Source organism: Erpetoichthys calabaricus, chromosome 8 (genome assembly GCF_900747795.2).
Source record: "Erpetoichthys calabaricus chromosome 8, fErpCal1.3, whole genome shotgun sequence".
Taxonomy (NCBI): domain Eukaryota; kingdom Metazoa; phylum Chordata; class Cladistia; order Polypteriformes; family Polypteridae; genus Erpetoichthys; species Erpetoichthys calabaricus.
The window spans coordinates 59,231,257-59,247,765 of NC_041401.2; the positions used below are offsets into that span (position 1 = coordinate 59,231,257).

General features: G+C 38.4%; 1 protein-coding gene across 1 annotated transcript in view; it reads right to left on the reverse strand.

Moving 5' to 3' along the window:
* Positions 1-653: 653 nt before the first annotated feature.
* esyt3 (extended synaptotagmin-like protein 3) overlaps positions 654-16,509 on the reverse strand; it is a 107,588-nt gene continuing 91,732 nt past the window's right edge. The window contains exons 16-23 of the mRNA XM_028806578.2: positions 16,230-16,316; positions 11,177-11,326; positions 10,679-11,067; positions 7,934-8,032; positions 4,888-5,019; positions 4,194-4,299; positions 2,748-2,797; positions 654-850 (exon numbers count right to left, since the gene is read on the reverse strand). Of these exons, the coding sequence (XP_028662411.1) occupies positions 823-850; positions 2,748-2,797; positions 4,194-4,299; positions 4,888-5,019; positions 7,934-8,032; positions 10,679-11,067; positions 11,177-11,326; positions 16,230-16,316 (1,041 nt within the window). The 3' untranslated portion in view covers positions 654-822. The remainder of the gene's footprint in view (positions 851-2,747; positions 2,798-4,193; positions 4,300-4,887; positions 5,020-7,933; positions 8,033-10,678; positions 11,068-11,176; positions 11,327-16,229; positions 16,317-16,509) is intronic.

Sequence of the window (16,509 nt, forward strand, 5' to 3'; positions counted from 1 at the left end):
TGTGGAGAATTGGAATCCTTTTTATACATTTATTTTTAAAATAATATATTATGACATTTCAGATACATTCAGTTTATATACAGTTAGAAAATTAGTAATATTCTTTATACAGGAAAAATTTGAAAAAAGTTCCATACAAATGTATAGATCAGAGCGCTGCTTCCTCTTTATTTGATTTGATGTCCGTCTCCTGCTGTGCTTATGAATGGCTGTTTGTAGATTTTCCTGTGTCTTGATCTTGGCAGGTTTACTTTTGTTAAATAAATTAGCATAAACAATTAATTTTATATCCGTACCTTTCTGAATATCTAGAATAGTTTAGGCACCAGATTTCATACATGCAGAGATACAGTGGAGGCATTGTTTTAAAAAAATATATTTATATAAAAGACAAATTCCACTTTATGCCTGCACATTCATTTTGCTCAGGTTTAAGAGTTTTAAATAATATCTACAAGCTGTGGAACTGACAGATACTTTTTCTTTGTATTAAATTTAAAAGTTCCGGAAATGCCCAGTTTAATGCAGAGCACAAGAGATAGTGATGTGCAAAATGTTCAAGTTCTAGTGCCCGTAGTCGTCGTTCTGCTCAACTGATAAACCAGCCGCACGTGTGCATACAGTAGGATGGCTCTGTGCCTGCAGCTCCGAGGCATTCGAAACTTTACATTGGCATTCATATTGATGTACCATTGGGAGATTCTGAAACCGTTCTGTTTGTTTTTCATATCGAAGGCAGCGATGCCACAGGACGTCAGCTGGTCATTGAAGCCAAGGTTGCTTGAGGCTCCCGAGTCCAAATATCTCTTTCCATTGTATGCTCTACAGTCCATTCAAAGAGAGTTCATACCTGGAAAACAGGAATTGTTGTTTAAAAACTTTACATAATACAAAACATGTTGAAACGTTTAATGTGGGGGTGGAGGGGTGTTTTAGTGAGTCTTTCAAGCTTCTGTCTGCCCTGGACCTTCACTCTTGGTGCAGTAGAGGAGCAGCTTAAGTTAATATTATGAGACTAAATAAAAGGCCGAGCTTCTTCACTGTCTGGCTAACACTCTACCCATACCCAAGGAGGCTACCAAAAAGATCAGGAGAATTACGAAGTTTAGCTCAATCACAAGAACACCAGCTCTAATGCATTCTATTATACCCCAACAAAGAGATAAGGCTGCTGGGTGTTGTGCTACAGGAGAGTCAAGTCCTCTGATAAAGCTCCTGATATGCCCACCAAGTCATTCTGTTACTCCACCTTCACCACACCCTATGTGGGAATTGAAAAGAAGAGATAAACGAATGCAGGAGCCTAACTGGGTGAGGGGCTCGTCAATACAGGAGGAATGTCAACATGCGGCCTTTGGTGCACTGGATCAAGATGAGCCAGTTGTGGTGGTTTCTGACATGGCAACACCTAGGAATTCCCCCTACAGACGTTGGCAAAGGAAGTCAGATTAACTCTGCGGAGTCTGTTAGCTTATCGCCAGCACAGACCTCACCCAGATGAAGGACATTGAAGAGGCAGAAATGGAAAAAGAGTCCTTTCAGACAGAAAATGCAATAATTGAATAGGTCACTGTACAGTGTTGAATAATGCGGCCACATATAGTGCCTTGCAGGCCCCCTACTCCCCCCTGTTTTGCTGCTGTTACAGATTCGATTACACTGAATGTACAGTTTTGGGCACGGTGTGGGCAGTAGCCCTTTACAGAATGTGTTCCCTCTGTTTTTAATCTTTGTAATTACTAGTTTTTGATCATTTTTTTAACTTGTCATCCCCTGTGACTCCTTGTCGTGTAACCTGACATCTTCAAGGCAACAAGATCAGACATCCCCTCCAACAAGAAGTCATGCCAGGTGCTGCCAGCTTATTTGGCTCTGCAGTGCTTCACTCAAGGAGTTCATGTCTGCTGCTTTGGGGGCTTTGCCTTTTTTCATTTCTAAAACTGGGCTACTTCACCTGATCTACAGGCTGTAATGGCAAAACAATGTATGAAAGAGATGTGACTGTTTACAGAAACATCTAGAAGAAGATAATAAAACTCACACCAGATCTGCTAATATGGCAACACTCGCAGAGCGGCTTTTGCTCTTTCACCAATAAAGAAACAAATCACGCCATTAGTCAATACTGGCAGTCTCGTGGTTGTCAGCAAAGCTTTTAATTGTGCGTAAGACGTCTCTGTTAGCGCCTGTGATTCAAAGTTGTGTGTGGACGAAGGCTGTGACTTGTATTAAATATGTATATACTGTACAATACCTGAAAGAGAGAGGCAAACTCTAAATGTGCTCCACCAGAAGAAAATGAGATTAATTAAAGGCCGCCCCACAGTATATTCTATGCAGTATCTTTATTATGTAACACCAATCATTAAAAGTGTGACATGCCACAAGATCAAAATCAAGTTTTTAAGGCAGCTGGACACAAATTTTGGGTCTCGATGTACTGGCATATAAACCCACACTCGATTAATGCAGGGCTCAACAAAATCAGACAGACATCACATAAAGGAGTTTATTGTTAAAGTAATAAAATCACAAGTACAGGCGTAGCTACAAAGTACAAATTTCATAGACCTACATATGTGTATAAGGTGGCCTAGAATGGCGGATTGTGGGTGTGTGAATGAGGTACTGAGGTACACCGGATGCTTCCTAGCATTTGCTGCCAGGGTGGCTCTGGACTTGAAGCAACTGTGAATTAGAAGAAGCAGGTTCAGAAAGTGAACAGTTAGAACAAAACCAATACTGACCACTGTGTGAATCCTTTAATTAAGTCTTCTTTGGAAAGATCAATCTCCACCTAAAGGACAATATAAAGTATTAAACAAACTGTTAAATTTGAATGATATTTTAAACACAGCTGTAGTATTTGATATTGTTTGGATACAATATACAAGATACACAACTCCTTTTATATTAAGAGGAGCCAACCACCTTTGTTCAGCTCCAACTACTGCACGTGCTTTACTTTTACTCTCCCCAGTTTTCCTGTGAACTACTGAAATTACTTATCAAATTACGGCAGTTATCATTTGAATGCCTCTTAAGTTTCATACACAGCTTCCCAAACAACCTCCAAATCTGCAGTTATAATCTGATTGAAACGGCCTTATGACTTCACAGACTATCAAGCAGTGGCAGGCTTGTGCGAGTTCACTGCAGAGGTCTTTGGTCCCGAGTGCACCTCATTAAGCTGCCTGCAGTTCTCCTTTAGATGGAAGTGGCTGCACTTCATGGCCGTCACCTCCTTAGCAGCTCCTGCCTCCCACCACAACCTCAAAGTGCTTTCCATAGATAGTAGGCATGAATAAAGCACAAGACATGAATGAAAATAATAAAATCAAATATTATATACAGTGGGGGAAATAAGTATTTGATCCCCCTGCTGAATTTGTAAGTTTGCTCACTTACAAAGAAATGAACGTCTCTGATTTTAACGGTAGTTTCATTTTAATGGAGAGAGAGAGAAAGAGAGAGAGAGAGATGGACTATCAACCAAAATCCAGAAAAAACCCATTACATAAAAGTTATAAACTGATTTGCATGTCATTGAGAGAAATACGTATTTGACCGCCTAAAACCCAGCCAGAATTCTGGCTCCCACAGATTGACTGTATGCCCATGCGGAACACAGATTACAATCAATCAATCAATTACAGATACTCCTGATCTCAACTCGTTATGTGGATGAAGCACACCTGTCCACAGAATCAATTTCTTCCATTCCAGCCTCTCCACCACCGTGGGCAAGACCGACCAAAGAGCAGTCAAAGGACATCAGGGACAAGACTGTAGACCTGCGCAAGGCTAGAATGGGCTACAAGACCATCAGCAACAAGCTTGGTGAGAAGGTGACAGCTGTTGGTCCAATAATTCAAAAGTAGAAGAAATATAAAATGACCATCAATTGCCTTCGGTCTGGAGCTCCGTGCAAGATCTTGCCTCATGGGATGAGAAAGTTCATGAGAAAGGCGAGTTATCAACCCAAAACTACATGATCTGAAGGCAGTTGGGAACACACTACACCATACAGGATTGAAACCTTGCAGCGCCCGCAAGGTCCCCCTGCTGAAGATGGCACATATACAGGCCTGTCTTAAGTTTGCCAGTGAACATCAGGGCCTTTATCTTCACTTCAATATTTTCTGACGACCTTTATTGTATTATTAGTCGGACACAATGATAGACCAGATTACCTTGCCAAGTTCCTTTCGTTCATGAGAAGTGAAAGATCGGTTGTTTTTAACAGCAATTTCCAACTTTCTCTTTTTCACTTCGTCTTGTGAGACTGGGAACTCGAACCTGAGAACAGTTCAAGAGAAAATTGTTAATTTGCTGCTTTAAATGAATGTGAAAGTCACTTTACAATCATAACTGTGGACTCTTAAGTAAAAGAAACTGCAGCCATTTTGTGTATAAATAAAAAACAAAGTTATTTGAAACTTAGTAACAAGCTGTAAATAAATAGCAACTTGTCAAATCTTCAATAAAGCATAATACAGTATACCAATTTGTAAAAGATTTGTTTTGAGGAAGAAGAAAGGGCAGATTTCAGAAGGTATTATTTGACAAGGTTGACTTTGCTTCTGTTGATTCAGCAAGATAAATAACACAAGCTCCATTAAAACAAATAAACTTGTGAAACCTGGAACTGGCTGTTTTAGGTACCAACTTATTCATCTGGAGGGCTGCACAACGCTGGGTCACATGCATGCCAGGTCAATAAAAAGTTGGCAAATAACTTAAACTGCATAACTCTGGCATGTGGGACAAAATGACATTAACATGCAACTCAGTGGCAAAGTTCAACCCAGGACGTCAGAGCCGTGAGGCAACATCTCAAACAACAAATCTCGTAACTACGGTCGCCTCACTGTTCAGCGTGCTTACTTCTCATTAAACACGGGATCGAGGGTCTTTTTTTTCACAGAGGTCCTTTTTCGGTTGGCCCAGCTGCGGTCTGGAAGCAAGTAGATGCGAACATATGGATCAGATCCACTTTGAGAGCTAGGGATTAAGTTCCTAGGGAAAGAGAAACAGCAGTTCACAGATTTGAATGTTTTCCATGCAAAAAAACAAATGCTAAGGTGATTTACCAATGTGAAATGTAAAAGTATTAACTAACAGTTTTAAACCAAAAGAGAAGCAGTTTTCTGTTTGCTTTGTTCGTGTTGTTCTCATTATTCAAACTTCTTTTCTAAAATACAATTTTGTGTAACTCTTTTAGACAAATGCAACTAAATATTGTGTCTACACTGTTGTTTGTTACAGTGTGTAGTAAAATAAAGCAAAAGTGAAATATTTAAAGACCAGTAACGGTGCACTGCACGAATATACAGGACTTGAGCATTTCTAGTTTTCATCCTCTTTCTCTGTCTCTGTTTAGCATTCGTTTGCTCAGAGGTTGATGCGCTTGCTGCTTCCTGAGCAGCTCTTCTTTTCTCCACCCTAGCGGCTCACTGCTTCTCTTCTTTCGTTGGCATCTTTTCACGTTAAAACTGATTAAATCAGTGTTTGTGTTGCAATTACTTGGTACATTTTCTTTAATTTTTCACTTAAACTGGCACTTAAGCCTTCAATCTGCCTCAAGAATGATTTAAGATATGAAGAGGTAGGAGAAGTGATGAGAACGGAGCCCATACACATGTGCCGCACGGCCGCCCTGCTGCCCGCTGTCGAGAGTTAATTCTACAATAAAATAAAATAAAATGAGGAATAACCTTGGAGGTCAATCATCACCCCCAAAGCAGACAGCAGACATCACGTAGTGTATGTGTACCGAATGTCAGGTCAATAAGTCAAACGGTTTGCGAGCTACAGGTGATTTTAAATCCTGGACAGACGATCAAACAGCCACGGTACAGTATTATGTATAAAGACAGTAAAGGTTTTTATGTTTCGTTTGTTTAATACTGCCAAGCCTTTGACATGCTATACTGTGCAGCAGTGTATAATATTCTTCTCTATGGTTCTTGGCACAAAAGGGTAAAAGATCTGGATTGGAACAAAACCTCATAAACTAATGACAAAAATTAGTATGCTACAGGCAAGACTCCATTAAAATATCCATGTCCTTTCCCACCATTTCTCTTCTCTTTTCAAGCAGCCAAAAATAAACTGCCCTTAATTTATAGCTAAGTAAAGCATTCATTTTTATAAATAGTGCTCTTAATTCTAAATAAGAGAGACATATCTTAATGTAAATAATTCATTCCTGTTAGCATTAATTACAGAGATAATTTTATAAAAACCTCCAGCGGACAAACTGCTCAGGTGGGTTGCTCTATGCTCTTGTCTAAAGTTTGAATTGATTTTGAAATTATGAACTTGCTGTCTAACTATTGAAATTTTAGCAGCTTAGCAAAAACCCCACTGTATGCGGGGGGTCATATTCTGAGTTGGGGTAGCTACTCAAAAATTATCAATTACAAATGAATACTTACTTCTATCAAGTTATAATTACTTTACTCTTGTGTGTTGGCTAACTGGGTTTATAACAAAATCTTTTCTGCATTCTAAGCTTTGACAGATTATAATGACTTCATCAATATCATTAAGTATAAGTGATATCTTTCTCAATCAGCAGAAGATCAGACAGTCATTTTGAAGCACACAGGTTTCAGAGTTTGGACTTAACCAAACTGAGCTTGGAAAAACTTAGTTCAGCAACTTTCTTCAATATAAAATTGCCAAATCTGAAACCCAAACTTGGCCCCTCTCTTTTCAATCCAGGCACTTGGGTTGATATCTAAAACATGTTGGGCGACAGTTATTTTCTAAACCTGTAATTTCCAAATATGTGTGGCTATTGATAATTGTAACAAGCTTTCTTGAAAACCTGGCATTATAAGCAAAATGAATATGACATCATTAGAGAGAGAGAGAGATAGAGAGATGTGTAAGGAGCACACGCTGGTACAGAGCATTGCTGCACCCACCACATGACAAACCATCTCAGGATCCCAGATTAGGACCGAGTGCAGCCATGGTTCAGATGGAATGAGACCAGTGTGAGGTTTGTTATGGTGGCTGGAGTGCCAATTCTGCCACCAACCCCCAGGTTTTGAACATTAGAAAAACTGGGATGAGAACAGCTCACTCAGTTCCACAAGCTCGTCCTTCCTATTCACCTGGAGCCACCAGAAACATCAATTTGAGTTTTGAAGGTCCCTAGCGTTCTGCTGTCTACCACGCTGCTTGGTTATTTATTCCATGTGTTGGTGGTTCTTTGCGTGAAGAAAAATATTTAAACATTTGTGCGAAATTTACCTTTCATTAGTTTCCAACCGTGTTCTTGCTGCAGAATTTATTTTAAAGTGACAGCTGGCATCCACTGTACTAATTCAGTTCATAATTGTTAACACTTCAATCATGTCACCTCTTAATCTCAATTCTTTCAAGCTCTCCCCATATTTCATACCTCTCGGTCCTTTAATCAGCCTAGTTGCCCTTCTTTGGACTTTCTCTAGTGTTGCTATGTCTTTTTTTATTATGGTGTGATTTGTGCACAGACATAACCAAGGTTAATTTTTTTTTTTTAAATAAATTTTAATTTATGTACAAAATACAAAAGCATTCACATTCAAAGTTCTTGGTCATTCCCATCATCAAAAACAAAACAAAATATATACAAAATATAATGATCTTTTTCATTTCATATTATGTATAATCCCATATTCTCTCTTCAAATCCATACACACTTTTCCCCAAATATTAGACGAGAGCCCTTTTTAAAAATACTTCAACCCCTATATGTGACTTAATGGATTTTACACCACCCTAATTTAAAAACATCCTAATTATAAGTCCAGCTATAACAAAATTCAAGGACTATATAAAGCAGAAGGCACGATTTCTTTGAATGACTGGGGACAAAAACACAGCTAAGTCAGAAACCGTGTCAGTTTATATTTAACAAAACAGTCTGAGCCTTTACCTGCACTCATTGACGTGAACAATCAGGTGGTGTCTCACAGACGTGTAGTGTACAGATACGTTAATCTGTCCCAAACTGACTCCATCACTACTTGTTCCACTGAAAATGCAAAATTTAATGATTAAATCTGAACTTTCAGGAGGACGTGGCACCAGAAGGTCATATTTTAACAACGCACAAATCACATGTGTTGCAAAGATATTTTCAGAATTTAACCCAACAATTCTTAAAGTCAGACTGAACAAAAACAAAAACTGCCCCAATTCAGAAATTTACTCTTTGTAGTTTTCCATAACAAGAAATCATTTTTCATGCATTGTGTTATGCTTCAAGAATATACACTGCAAATACTATATTAGCAATTTAAACTTTAAACCATTTTTTCAATCATTTTATTTGTTTTTATTTTTTTCTTCTAGTGGAAACTTGCTTAAATACAATAAAATAAAGCTTTCAGTATGAACTGCCCGTCTGCTTTCATTGTACCATTTCTTCATCTAGTTTTTTATATTAATAAGTTAATTCTCATTCGTAATGCAGTTATTTGCTTAAACCAGCTAATGTTAAGAGTATATCAATGATAGGAAGACAGTTTTGATGCTGTGTCAGGGTGTATTTTACATTTTGAAGTACACCTATTATGCAGTTATATTATAATATTATACTATTATGCAATGATTATCTCTACTGTAGAATAACTGCCTTTTAATGTCATTCTGCAAGTAACCCCACAGATGCGGCTGCAGCTCCATTTGGCTCTCTTTTCAGCAGCTTTGGCTGCCATACTGTGTGGTTGTCTATTGTCATGTTGCAGTTATAGGAGGTGAGACACAAAAATAACCGCACTGCACTTGGGGCTTTCCTGGAAAACCATCTGGAGGTCGGCCGGACGTGAATTATAGAACTATATCCCCTCCTACACGCCCCCTCAAACCATTGACCGACTCAGTATATCCTGTGAATAGCTCAGTCAGTATTTGCACAACAATCGCTACACGAGTTGCTGTGATAATGTCAGGTGAAAAAAAAAAATCAACATCAAATTTCTCGCGCAATTGAACAAAAAAACGGCCACAGAAACAGTACGGTGATAACAGTTCGTCTCGCACCAAAGTTTCTGAGTGGCACAAAAGTTTCAAGGAATGACAAGAAAATGTGGAAGACGTTCAACGCCCAGGTCGTCCACACTCGTCTCGGACGGATGAAAACATAAAAAGTGGTAAATCAGATTGGTGTTCGAGCGATCTCAGAGTTGGCTGGTATTGACAGGGAATCAGTGAGACGCATTTTGCACGAAGAACTTCACATGACAAAAGTTCGTATAGAAGGTGACAATGTTTAGAATGCTGTAATTCATCAATAAATATTTCTGTGTTTCACCTCATATGTTTTATTGTTTCTTTTGTTAGTTTTAAATGATTATTTCTCATGTTCTTATATTATTTCTGTTGTTTTTTTTATGTGATGTTGTAATTCTGTTTTGTCTCCTTAAATGTAGTTCTCTTCCAATGTTCTTTGTGTGCGGGGTGAGACCACCCTGCCATCACCACTTCTGGGCCCTCCCTCAGGATATTTAAACGGACTGCAAAGGCCTAGGATTGGGAATCATTTGTGTTTAGTGGAGTTACTGTAAGTATTGTCTCTGGTTTTGGATTCTCCGTTTTCTGATTATTTTTGCTTTTTGTTTTTAAGAATTCGGATTCTGGATTGTGGTTTGGACTTTATTTACTGTGGATTACCATCAAGGCAACTCCATTGTGCCTCATTTTGTTCTTTTGAGCTTTCCTTTGTATTTTTGGTATTTCTGTAATAAGTCTTTGATTTGTAAAGATCTGTTGCTCTTTTTTATGATGGTAACCCTCCTCCTTGTGGGGGCTTTCAATTTTTTTTTTTTTTTTTTTTTTAGATATTTACAATCTCCTCATGTTTGGGTCTGCTCCAACTAAAGCCAGCAGATTGTGTTGGGACCAGGCAGACGTCAAGGTCGCCTCTGCTGTGTAGACCAGATAGGTTTCTGGCCTGCTTCCCAGCTTGTTTTTGGAGGCCTCACATCATTTTGCCACGGAGGAAACTGCATCATAACAGTCACACCGTGTTTCTAAAGTAAACTCTCCAATTTTACATAGTATTACAGACAGTTAATGACACTTTAACAATAAAATAATAAATAAATCAGGCTAGCCTTTAGTCCAACCTCACTAGTAATACCAAACAAAATGTATCCACTATTTCATATCAAGGATTCAAGAAATGGGCTAGTATATTAAAAAGTAGAACAACATATGACTGCATAGACATAATATTCCAATTTAACATATAGTTTAAAATATAGAATACACTATGACACAATGATAAAGCTTAACATAAGACTTTAGTCAAATCCTTAGTTAGACCCAGCTGATTTCTGGCTGTAGCATTTAGTGTTTGGCATGAAATGTGTAACGTAAGTTATGGTTTCAATCAGCCCAACATTTCAAACATGTATGGTAAGATTGTGTGGCCATGTTGCTTGTCTGTATCATGTAATGCTGTGAAAGGATGGAGTGTAGGCCCACAGGTTAAAATGGCTGCACTTTTTTAGTATGCCATCTCAAAGTCATTTTCAATATTGCTAATAGAAGAATCGCTTGAGATGTATATGATGCATACAATGTTGTAATACAACCAGACAGTTTCATTCTAATGCCTGGGCAAGGTCTGAAACTTACAAAAGACATGAAAGCAGTAGACAAAAGATGTACTTACTTAGGAAGTGGAAGCTGACCATCAATCAAATCAAAATGGGACGAACAAACAGAGATGTCAGAAATCATGCTGGTGGTTTCTGTTTTACGGTTTGGCTGTAAGACTGAGGATTTGCGAGCAACTGGTGTGGCTACACCTGCAGGCTTTGGATCTGTAACAACAGCAGTCCTAAAAGAGTGCTGCACTTTTTCTTTGTCCAAGTTAGTTTCTGAGGAAGCATAGTGTAGCCCACTGGTAGGTCGCATGAAAAGTTCGTGCTTTTTTTGCTCAGATGGTGATGGCTCACTTTTGCTTGGCACTTTCTTCTTTTTAATGGACAAGGGAACTTTCTTTAAGGCATTCAGGCCTGTATAGATGGAATCAGGGTCAGGTTCTTCTAGTGTTAGAATCTGTAAAGAACAGCGAATGGGATATCAATTAAGAACTGAAAAATAATAAAAGTTTGATTAAAAAAAAAAAAAAACTTTAATGCAGCATGCACAAAAAGCTAAGACCTACCCTTAGCAAAAGTTTCATTTTGATTGTGCTACTGGGACCAGAATGGTCCAGCTGAAACCTCTGGTCCAGTGTCATTTCAGACGCAGTCAATATACGGTACAGTGGGATAGTTAGAGTACCAAGGGCACAATTTCTGTCATCATCTTTCACCTGAAACAAACATTATGAAAAATAAATGTAACATAACACCACATTCTTAAATCTGCTTAATCCATCAAATCAGTGGCAGTGGTCACCACCCATCCCGCATCGATTATTGTAATTCCCTACTGGCAGGTGCCCCTTCTAATCTTCTATCACAGCTCCAGCTTATTCAAAACTCGGCTACAAGAGTCCTTACATGGACCAGCAGTAGCGAGCACATCACACCTATCCTGTTCCGTCTCCACTGGCTCCCTGTGTCTTACAGAATCGAATATAAAATCCTACTAATAACCTACAAAGCCTTAAATAACCTCGCGCCAAACTACATCAGTGACCTTCTCCATCACTATGTGCCTGCCCGCCCACTAAGGTCCTCTGATTCTGGCAATCTTGTTGTGCCCCTCGCTAATCTACACTCCATGGGTGACAGGGCCTTCAGCTGTATAGCGCCCAGACTCTGGAATGACCTACCAAAATTAATCAGGTCAGCTGACTCCATGAATTCTTTTAAAAAACAACTCAAAACTCATCTGTTCAGGAAGGCTTTTAGCTCTACTTGACTTTATCACCCTTCTCTCAGTTTACCTCTCTGTCAAGATGCTCATGTAACCTGTGTGTGTGTGTGTGAGACCATCAATTAGGTTGTCGGTTAGACTTTTTTTTTCCCTGAATTCACTGTTTTGTAATCTTCTTTACTTATTTATCTGGTTTGTACAACACTATATACTGTATACCTAGCCGTTCTTCTTATATTTTGTAAGTGCCTTGAGCATGGGAAAGGCGCTATATAAATAAAATGTATTATTATTATTATCAAACATTCAAGTACTGAGAGGTCTTGTTCATGAGTGAGGGTAGAGTACATCATAAGACTGACCAACGTGTGGTAATAAAGCTGGAAAAATAGAATTTAATTAAAAATGTAATATTCTGATTCAGATATTTAACAGATTGCAATTTCTGTGACGGATTGCCTGTAAATTCTTCACTGTTCGAGCCCTCAAAATGATAATCTTAGTCTGTCAACTGTTTGTTATGTAAGTCAGTTAGTTTGAAGAGTTAAAAGAAGGTGGCTATGCTCTCCACATGCATGCAATTCATGTGTTATTGATATTTTTTATATTGCTTATTACACTAACTTCATTTTGAAATAGGCCTTTTTAGACTCACCAGCCTGATGAATTAATAAAAATGAACCTTGCATGATGTAGAATTATGTTTGCTGCCGGTATCCTAATTTGTGAAGCAATGGCCCAGCTAATCCTATCCCTTCTCTGCATGAGAGTCTGAGTATATCAGAGACAACTTGGCCAGTGGGAGCAAAGATTTGTTCTCAGTGCCTATGCTACAGGAAATGAATTTTATGCTACTTAAAATTTTAAAGCTTTTCATTGACTGTACAGTATATACTGCTAATTTACTATTAACCAGACTGTGGATATTTATATTTGCAAGTTATTTATCTTCTGGATTTTCTAATGTCAAATGTTATTCTGGACCAGTGTTGAGTGTAATGCCTTCATAAAAAGCTCAACAACTCGAGCAAAAAATTTGCTATTGCAGGAGGGTCAGACTCTGTTCCTGGAGGGCTATGGTTTTCATTTTAGACACTTTTGCATTTTAATTGTTGCATTTTTTCTTTACAAAGCAGACAAAAAAAATTAGATGCAAAGCCAGATATCTGAAAAGAAAAAAGTGAGAATCTTGGACATACTGATCCCATGTGGTGCATAAAACGTTTTGATGTTGATCTCAGAAAAAGAAAATTGTTTTGGAAGTGACTGGTGAGGCAGAATGAGAGCACTAGTAAGCCATTTAATTAAATAATGGGCTTCGTTTATAGCTAAATAGGAAATTTGGTGCAATGAAAATGATGGCCTTCCAGGACTGTTTGAGCTGGTCATCTATTGGCTTGCTTTCCATTGCTTTATTGTTTGGCTGATGGTTAAGGAAAACATAAAAACAAAAAGTGTAATTAAGGCAAAATAATTATGTTAAATCAGCAGCAGTAATTGGTTACTAATTAAGAAACTGGCAAGAAAAAGTTTCAGTATTAGAGCAACAGTAATTTTAGGAAAGCTTTTTGATTCATTAGTAAGAAACCAACAATGTTTATCTGACCTTTGACTGGCACCCCAAAGTAAAATAAAGAAATATAGCGAATAGAGTACAGATTTTGTTTGTTAATACTTTAATATTTTCAAATACACATGAAGGGTGGATGCTCTGTCCAGGGTTTGTTCCTGCCTTGCCCCCTATGCTAGCTGGGATAGGCTCCAGCAGACCCCCACGGCCCTGTTCAGGACTAAGTGGATTAGAAAATGACTAACTGACATTAATGGTGCAGTGCCACAAGGTAACACTTTTAAAATCCCTCTTTCCTTCATACAGATAAGATTACAATGATCCAGAAGATATTAAGATATTAATATAAAGACATTGCTTTACACAGGAAAGACAATGGAGTACCTTAAATGCTTTTCCCCCTCTAAATCTTGTACTCATTTTATGCATAGTTGATCAAGATTTCAATGTCTTCATCTACAATCAGTAAAGGGCCAAAATTGCACTTTTATAAGCTTTTATGTTTCAAGAGTGTTCTTGGAAAACATTTCTATAGCTATGTAGAATATTCAAGTTGCTGCATGGAGCATTCAAAAAAAAAAATATGATGCAAATCATACATAAAAGGACATTGTTGGAGGTTTCTCATTTCACTTTTATTATTTTGTGATGTGTAAACGGCCTACTCACTTTCATCAGGTACATATTCTAAAGATGTGTGCTGGGTTAGCTGGAGCGAGGATGGTCGTGTATGTGAGTGTTGTCTGCTATGGACTGCTGCTTCATCCAGTCTGACTCTGTACTGCCAGGCCTCACTTCAATCCCCAGCCAAACTCATTTGAATTAGGCAGTTTTGAAATTGATGGGGAAAATGTTCTGTCATGCATCGTGATCCTTTTTATAGCCGTCTACAATTTTCTATTACATCGTGACCTCAGAAACATAAGTAATCTTACTGAAAACATTCTAATATACAGGCTTTTTTGTACCATGATTGATTTTTTTCTCAGCAGCAAGAACATGCTAAGACAACAACAATATTTATTTATATAGCACATTTTCATACAAATGATGTAGCTCAAAGTGCTTTACATGATGAAGAAAGAAAAAAGACAAAATAAATAACTAAAATCAGGGAACACTAACATAGAATAAAAAGTAAGTTACGATGGCCAAAGTGGACAGAAAAAACAAAATAAAACTCCAGACGGAGAAAAAAATAAAATCTGCAGGGGTTCCAAGGCCATGAAACCACCCAGCCCCCTCTAGGCATTCTACCTAACATAAATGACCTCAATCAGTCCTTCTGATTAAAAGAAAAGAATTTAACAAGAGTCAATGAGGTAAACCTCTCTACTAAGCTTGTATCTCTAATTCTGTTGTCTGTTCACATTATGCTGTTTCTCCTTATCTAATGTATTTAAAGGACAAATCACAAATACTTGAAAATCTCTTTTTGGGAGAAAAATCAGTTCGTTTACTGAACCTTTTTAGTAGATGTTCTAGCTGTAATCATTTTATTCAGATTCACAAAGGATTGCATTAGAAGCACTGCTTCTCTCTCTCCCCTCTTTAACCTCCTTTCTCCCAATTGGTCTTCCTTTCTTCTTCTCTTGATCTTCCCTTTTCTTGTGTCAGCTCTTTCTTATATTTCTCTTTCTTCAATCATGCACCGCAGTAGCTGATGAAGCATTTGAGACACACCGCTCCCTCATGTGTAGGTGCGTTTCACCCCAATTACTTCACCAACCCCCTGAAGCTGCGTGAGCACACACACCCACAGAGATCGAGCCAGCCAGATTAATTATTTATTAAAATGGCCACCTTTATCTAAGCTGCGGACCCTCTATACCCTCTAAACCCGACGTTCAGCACTTCTCAATAAATATAAGTCAGATTCTTTCAGCTCCCCACCTCAGTGATAACATAACAATAAAGCTATTCTAATCTGCAGACCTTAAAATGTTGTTAAATTATTTATACTGTCAGAATGCCTGTGTTTCTGTAGCCCCCAAGCCATTGGACCTGCACACCTGTATACTGATCAATAAATGGAAATATTGTGGGAGGCCATATGTTAGAGGTGTACTGTGAGAGACGTTGTGTTCAAGTAGGACTAAAGGAGGTTGACTCACCGGCCAAAGGGCAGAGAAGCAGACACAATATGGGAAATCATGTGCCTGAAGTAAAACTGGTTGTGTAAAAGCCAGAGAGAGGTGTGTGATAGCGAGTTTAGAGAAGCAATTTGAAAATGTTACGATACTGCAGAAATGACAAGATTGTTCACCATTAACAAAGGAAAATAAAGAACCATGATGGTTTTTCTAGCAACCTTAATTTCACAGAGTGCTTCTGTTTCTGAAAAGCAGCAGAAGTTCAATCACAAGGTGTAGGAAAGATTACAGTTGCAGACTTCAAGCTGTGGGGTAAAAGTGTTTATGGCTATCAGTGCTATCAAGAATCCCTCTTCTCCTCAGCCAGTATCTACAAGTAGTTTTCTGACTGGCAAAAGGGAAGCTAATGAACCAACAAAATAGCTCCTGGCAACTCCTGTTGAGACAATGCTGCTCCCTGCCGATTATCTCTCGGCAACCAAGCACTCAAGTCACATTCTTTAACTTACTGCTGCAGTCTTTTGTTTCAGGGTGTGTGACTTTTTCTGACACATTCAGGGTTGCCCTTCAGTTTGTAAACACTTATGCGGGCTTGGGGATCACCTTAGGGAAAGGCCGCAATTAAGGAGAACGTTGATCACTGAGAACTAAAGTAAACAGTTGCTCTTTTTCTGATGTTGTTCCAGTAAACAGACAATGCTATTTTTGAAGTGCAATGTAATAAAATATACCTCAATGTTAAGTGATTGAGAATGAACATTATGGACCAGGAAAGTAAATGGCTCCTCCCACACTGGGTCTTTGGTTGAATAAGAAACCTGAAGAATAAAAGACAATATGATTAACCCTCAGTACTGCTGATCGACAGATAGCCCCAGGTCATCATTATTTAGTTCTAAACCGATTTAGCTGGTTCATCATGTGGTGGGCATGGCAACAAGCTATCCGCATATACACCCAATCCCCATTTAGCCAAATTTGCAAATAAAAAGTCTAATGTACATGATGTGA